Here is a 6,929-nt window from a genome sequence, read left to right as displayed (position 1 = left end):
GTGTGTTTGTGTGTGTGTGTGTATGTGAAGGGGGGGGAGTCACGTCGCTGACATTTCCAAGCTCCGATTCTGATTGGCTCTTATTTGAGGAAGCTCATGGGTTCTTTCAACTAATAAGCGCCTCCCCATCGCTCTAAAGGACATTATAATGCAAGGGACCTCCTTTTTTAACCACAAACCGAATTTTCGTTCATTTAGACGATATATACTTTTTAAATTGCCCAAAAGTTGTAGGATTTTTTTGGACCGCATTTCACCCTGGAGCGGTACGCGATGCTTTCTCACGCCGACCTCCTGGACGCTCGGCTCGGTGAGTTATCATCGCTAAACTCCGGCCCTAAACTCCACTGTAAGATAGCAACTTCTCGTTTAACCTTGTAAAGTGATAAATAGAGTGTCTTACTTAACAAATTATGTCAACAACTAAGTGGTTTATCGTTGGTCAAAGCAAATCTTTATAGTAATTTAGCAGGAATGTGGCAGCAAAAAAGGATTACATTTATAGAGGCTGAAGCTATTGAGATGTCTAACATTGCTTATATTTTTAAAATTACTTTGCCTCTTTTTTGTGATAATGAAGCAAAACTATTTTATTTCCAAGATGATGCCCTTTACGATTTGCCGTCTCCTTACTCAAAGCCTCTCTCCTCCTCATCCTCCCAGGGATGAAGGATGCTGCAGAGTTGCTCGGACACCGAGAAGCTCTCAAGTGCCGGCTGGGCGGCGGGGTGCCGGATCAGGGGCATCCGGGTGACATGGCCCCTGGTCAAGACTCTGTGGAGGGGACGACTCTTCTGCCGGGAGAAGACATCGCTACTGTGGGATCCAACTCCGCCGGTATGCCGGTGAACGGGAAAGAGCAGGAGAAGCAGCAGCAGCAGCAGAGCTCCAGTCAGACCTCCAGCCAGCAGAAACAGAAGCGGCACAGGACGCGCTTCACTCCGGCGCAGCTCAACGAGCTGGAGCGCAGCTTCGCCAAAACCCACTACCCCGATATCTTCATGAGGGAGGAACTGGCACTAAGGATCGGTCTCACCGAGTCCCGAGTTCAGGTAAATTGTTATACAGTGTGGAGGATTTTCCAGGATGTAAATTACTGGCGTCAGTTGGTTATGGCAAGGTGTGGCACTTGCCATTCCTTAGAATGGCAGTCCAAATTTGATCTTTAGCATTATTAAAATGAGCAAAGATCAAGCAAACATTGCTTGGAATCAATTTGGAAGCCATTGCTAAAAATATAATCACATCTGGGGAGGATTCAGGACTAATGTTTCCTCTAAGCTCCATACGTTTGTGCAAGATAGTTTGGTGACTTAATAATTTGTCACATTCACCATATAATAGCTTGTCATTCATCTGTCATTGATCCTTTTTGTCCCCCAAAATTAGTGGATATAAGCGGATTTTGAAGTTTTTGGTGGCAAATTATATTAGATGTCAAACGTGTTCAGTGGATTGACGCCCATAGGTGCTGTCTAATTGACATCCAACCAAAGCTCAAGGTGGACTATCGTGTAGACTGTTATTGATGCAATAGAATCAGTTTGGAAAGGTGGATGTGTTGCACACAAAAAAGACACACATAAAAAAAACACACTGTGAAAAGGTGAAAAAAGGTACAGCGGTCTACCTTTTTTCTCGATACTAAACTCAGCTTAGATTTTGTTGTGATATTCTAGTAACAGCCGTTTTAGACACATGCTACCCGAATGAAAGCTGTGTAATTGTAGTTTAATTATCTGATTTTCATAGGCTTGCATTTGTTCAAAGTGAGCCTAAGAGTGAGCAGTGTTTAATTTTAAGAAGCGTGCTCGATCAAATAGGCTGCAGGAGCGATGTGAAAAGCCCTGTCCAGGGTGCTGAAGGACAAAACACTCGAGGAGCTGACCGACACTAAGTAAAACCAAATATATAGTATTTCTTGAGTAATTTTCAGGGTGGGAACAAGAGTGTTCAGCCAATTTATTTCCCTTTCTTTCTTTCTTTCTTTCTTTCTTTCTTTCCTCATTATTATTTTTTTCTTTTAACCAAAGATCCATTCTACTGTGTTCAATTAAAATATATGGCAAAATTAAGAAAGTTTGGACCTGCAGCGATTAAAAGTACAACATAATTGGCTTTGATCATTATTTTGCTATATTTTTGTGCCTCAGCAAATATAGGGAGTTGCCCAGCCCAAAACAAGCATTGTGTTCTTTTTCAAAAAAGAGAATCATACATAAAATAGCCTAATCTGCTTTTTTAAGTTGCATTCTACTATTCGAAAAATGGACGCCCCCTTTTACAAAATTATTGTCGGTGCGAATGTAAGACACATAATAAGCTACTATTAAAGTGGTGAGTCAAGAGCTTTGCTTACAAAAGTGATATGTCCTTGAGGACAGAATCATCTGTGTTTTTAAAAAAAAAATGACATGAATTTCAGGGAGCCAAATTCTCCCAAAATAGAATGGCTAAACGAAACTCTTCATACATACAGAGTGCTTCTCGTGATTATGAATAGGCATGCGGGATCGTACCAGGCCCTAATAAACCAAACACATTATCAACCAATTTCAGTCTTATTTATAACAGTGAACGGGTTATTAACCAGTGATGTGAAATTCATGCAAATTATTCCACTGAAAGCAATAAAACCAGTATAATCATTAGTCACCTTAATAATCAATTCTTTATTCCGTACAGTGGAAGATGATAACACACAGGTCTGATCCTGTGCTGTTGGTAAACATTAGTGCAGGCCGTGCAGGTGCAGCCTTCAGTGGGCGTGCTGGCCTGTTGGCGCTACAGCTACTCCTTTAAAATGCTCTATCAGCGACGTCTTAATAGGACTCAAGACTATATTGTACTTTTTTAATGGAATGAGAAATTGCATTTTCTTTCCCCCCGAGTGTAATGGGTTTGGTCGACGTTTCACGGATGGCTGAGCGGAATGAGAGCGAGATTTCACTTTTAATACGGAGGCACCGACTCACGGCCTCGCGCGCGCATTAATCACGCCCGAAGATGATGAAATCTTTATAAAGCTCAACGAGAGAGCGCGTGCGTGCGAGCGTGCGTGCGGGTTCCATTTTCACGTGATGCGTTCCTTGTGCATTTGTATTTAAGTCTATACAATATTTAGGGTAATTTTCAGTTAATATGCTTGTATATAAGATGTTTGAAAGATATATTGTTAGGCCCAATGATGCGTAACACCGTAATAAGCCATTGTGAAGGCTGTATTTTTACACAGAGCGCTTCCAGTATACTGTACTATAGCCTACCATGAGTGAATATTTTCTTATTTATAATGAAATCCCTAACCTTGGCATTCTGGCAGTTTTAGTGCTATTAGTCTGTGAGAAACACAGAATGAATTGTTTCCCATTTTGTTATCCTGACAAGAAATGTGATTGTTGGTATTTACAAAGGGTTCTCGGCGTTACAGTTAGGCCTGTAATTAACGATAATTTACCACGATTAATAATTTACACCTGTCATTGAAGCAACGACCCCTGAAAGCTTTGCGCAAAGAGAATAGCGGTCAGGTTATCTGTATGGCTAGTGAGAGTCTGATAGGTAAGCTATTAGACCTGTTGTGATACTTTACTGATATTATAAGGATTTTCTTTCGGTTTGCCCCAGCTCATGGGCTTGAAGGACGGTCTCTCTAACCACTAGGATCCCATTCTGCCCCTACAGATAGGCAGGTCTATTTTAACTATTATTGTGTCAGGCCCAATATTCCTATAGGGATTCATTGTGAGTTTATATTGAGTTTATCAATATTTGTATCTGCTGTGGTATCACCATAATATTACTGCATAGGGACTTGCAGTTTTGCTGTGATATTTGTATTGTAGCTGTCCTTTTAAAATCCTCCGGTTGAAGGATTGCCTCTGTGCAGCTAGGCCGCCCTGCCGCCCTTATTAAGGTAGAACATGAAGAGATATGGCCCTACACAGGCCTGTTTCTCATTCTGTCCTCCTGGTGGGTCACGGTCCAGTCCTCTAACTCTGAACTCTATCTCTCCGCTTGCAGGTTTGGTTCCAGAACAGACGCGCCAAGTGGAAGAAGAGGAAGAAGACCACTAATGTTTTCCGCTCCCCGGGGACGCTGCTCCCCACGCACGGCCTGCCCCAGTTCTCTGCCGCGGCCGCCATGGAGAACAGCCTGTGCTCCTTCCACGCCAACGACTCCCGCTGGGCGACGGGGATGCCGGGAGTCTCCCAGCTGCAGCTCCCACCGGCCCTGGGTCGCCAGCCGTCCATGGCGCAGTCCTTGTCACAGTGCAGCCTAGGTCCCGGCCCGCCGCCCAACTCCATGGGTCTCTCCAACGGCCTGTCCTCCAACGGCTCCGGTCTGCAGTCCCACCTCTACCAGACGCCTTTCCCCGGAATGTCGGCCTCTCTCTCCGGCCCCACGAACGTAACGGGCTCCCCACAGCTGTGTACTTCCCCGGACAGTGACATGTGGAGAGGGACAAGCATCGCGTCTCTGCGGCGCAAAGCGCTGGAGCACACAGTGTCCATGAGTTTCACTTAGTGACTTTTCAAAATATAACCCCCCCCCCACCCCACTCCCGCCCCCACCCCGCGGCTCTTTCTGTTTTTATTCCCGTTGTTTAGATCCAAACGAGAGAACGAGCGAGCTAATCAGGCCTGAAATATGAGAAAATGGAGACTGAGTGTGACTTCATCTAGACATATGACAAAAAAACAACAAAAAAACAAAAACAAAAACAGGACATTGGTGGACGAATGGAAGAAAAAGTTGATTAATCTGGGTTTGGGGTTATTTATCTTGTTAATTCAAAAGGATTTTATCAATTATTGATGATACCTACTATTGTAATGATCTAGACTATAGGCCCTAATTACTGAGAGCCAAACAATCGTCGTATTTACGTTTTCATTGAGTGTGTCTTTATGCACACATATGTTATTGTGTTCAGGTGAAGTTGTGTTATGTCAAACGACTATTTATGAGATTGGGTATAAATTTTGGTAACAGCCTACCACACGCGCACCATAGGTAGGCCTATTGAAATGGGTCTCAGGCATGCACAGTGCATGTGGATTTAACACTTTGGATTATTTAGAGAGAAAATGGTGCCCACTCAGATTGAACAAAGACTTTTGTTAGGCGACCTCAATCTCGTCTGCATGAGACGAGAGCGTAAATCTAAGAAGAAGAAGAAAAAAAACAATGATCTTTCAGTAGGCCTACTCTGTTTTAGGATGTTTTGTGTAGATAAAACATTCTTGCTATGTACCCGCTGGTCTTTTTTGTGACATGTTTTAACTTATTGTCTGTGCTAATTACTTGACACATTTCTTAAATGTTTGATCTTACATCAAAATGCACCACATTGACAGGTTTGTACCAATTTAAAATGACAAATAAAAGTAATTTTCAAGAATGTCAAAATAAGAATGATTTATGTCTCCATCAAAATAAAATAGATAGTAATTATCATTTTGTACGAATTCCTTTAGTATTCCTATAGGCACTTATAGTGTGTCTGTGGTCCTCAGAAATGAGTTCATAGGAACCTGATATCCTACTATGGTATTTTTCATCTCTTATGGTATCACTATAATATTCGTATAATATTCCTAGGGACTTACAGTTCTGTTGTGATATTTGTATGGTATCCATCTAAAAATTATCATTATTACGACAGTTCTTTTTTCCTAATGTTAGACTATATGATAGGCTTGACTGCTTGGGTATTCCAATAAGCTATTGATCTTATTTCACAAACTATACGAATGTTAGTCAATGTTCAGTGACCTAGGGTTTTTTTTTTTTAACAGTGTTTATGGGGTGACAGGGTTAAAGGCTTTATGAAGGGTGACTGGTCCCGTGGTGGCAGACAGCAGCGGTAAAGATGTCAGTGCTGTGATGTGACGGTCATTGCCTTTGACCATGACGGTCGGTCTGATCATCCCGCTCAGCAGCGGACAGGGTGGATGGAGTGTAACTTAACAGGAGGAATCACAGGCCTATAAGTGGGTCAACTGTATGGACAGACCTAACCTATATCACCTTTACTCTGAAAGTAGGCATTAGTCTCTAAGGCCCAGTGCATTAGCAGCCTATACTTACATCACGAAAAGGAACTACAGCAATCATATAATATAGGCTAAATTAATAGTAAATACATCAAAACTGCAAACTTTACATAATGTCCTATAGGAATTTTAGAAAAACAATGATGTATATATCATAGGATACCATAGGAAATACCATAGGAGATACAATACCATAGGAGATGAAAAAAAAAAAAAAAAAAAAGGTCACTATAAATTCGCATGAGTACCACAGACACCTTATAAGTCCCTATAGGAATATTATAGGAATATTATAGTGATTCTTTCGCGTTATCCTTATTAATATTACTGAAAGTACTAGGCTTATGTTTCAGACTGAATATGGGTCACTACAATTATCATTGCCAAGCTTTCACATGGTTGTAGGTCAGCATATAGGCTACATCTATTTATTACATTAGGACCCATAATTACAATTTTCTGTGACATTTTGTCGTTGCCAGTGTGTTTTGCATTTGCATATAGGCTAGTTGAATGCCAAGATAAGCTTATGGTCTAATGCAGTTAATATCTTCAATTGGAACTGAGAGTTGGACCAGCGCTGACGAAAAATCACTGCAATATTCCTATAATACCCCTATAGGGATTCATAGTGTGTCTCTGGTAGGCTATAGTGAGTTTATAGTGACCTTATACTTTATGGCATTTCTTTCATCTCCTATATGGTATAAAAGATTTTCTGTGGCATAATTTCTGACCTATAGTAGGCTATATGCTCCCCCTTAGCCTTTCATACAGAAGGCTAAGGGAGACTTTTACATGGACTTACACACCAGTCTGACCTTAGGCTACATGCAAATTATAGAAAAGTGTACTGCAGCAATTAAATAA

General features: G+C 41.5%; 1 protein-coding gene across 2 annotated transcripts; it reads left to right on the top strand.

Moving 5' to 3' along the window:
- Window positions 1-273: 273 nt before the first annotated feature.
- LOC139927665 (homeobox protein orthopedia B-like) lies at window positions 274-4,527 on the top strand. 2 transcript variants are annotated; one of them, XM_071919891.1, is made up of 3 exons: window positions 274-310; window positions 664-1,052; window positions 4,024-4,527. In XM_071919891.1, exons 1-3 carry the CDS (start codon window positions 274-276, stop codon window positions 4,525-4,527), a joined length of 930 nt encoding a protein of 309 aa, XP_071775992.1. The 2 variants fall into 2 exon arrangements, with proteins under 2 accessions (XP_071775992.1, XP_071775982.1); XM_071919881.1 differs by having other exon boundaries at window positions 274-349.
- The last annotated feature ends 2,402 nt before the right edge of the window (window positions 4,528-6,929 follow it).

Source organism: Centroberyx gerrardi, chromosome 8, assembly GCF_048128805.1.
Source record: "Centroberyx gerrardi isolate f3 chromosome 8, fCenGer3.hap1.cur.20231027, whole genome shotgun sequence".
In the NCBI taxonomy this organism is placed as follows: Eukaryota; Metazoa; Chordata; class Actinopteri; order Beryciformes; family Berycidae; genus Centroberyx; species Centroberyx gerrardi.
The sequence above is the reverse complement of the archived record's forward strand: the minus strand, read 5'-3'. Positions and strand labels throughout refer to the sequence as shown.

Excerpts from the sequence above, each read along its gene's own strand:
- LOC139927665 (XM_071919881.1), top strand. The coding sequence starts at position 274 with ATGCTTTCTCACGCCGACCTCCTGGACGCTCGGCTCGGTGAGTTATCA. Across the intron at positions 350-663 it reads CTCCGGCCCTAAACTCCACT|GGATGAAGGATGCTGCAGAG; the intron begins GTAAGATAGCAA and ends TCATCCTCCCAG. Across the intron at positions 1,053-4,023 it reads TCACCGAGTCCCGAGTTCAG|GTTTGGTTCCAGAACAGACG; the intron begins GTAAATTGTTAT and ends CTCCGCTTGCAG.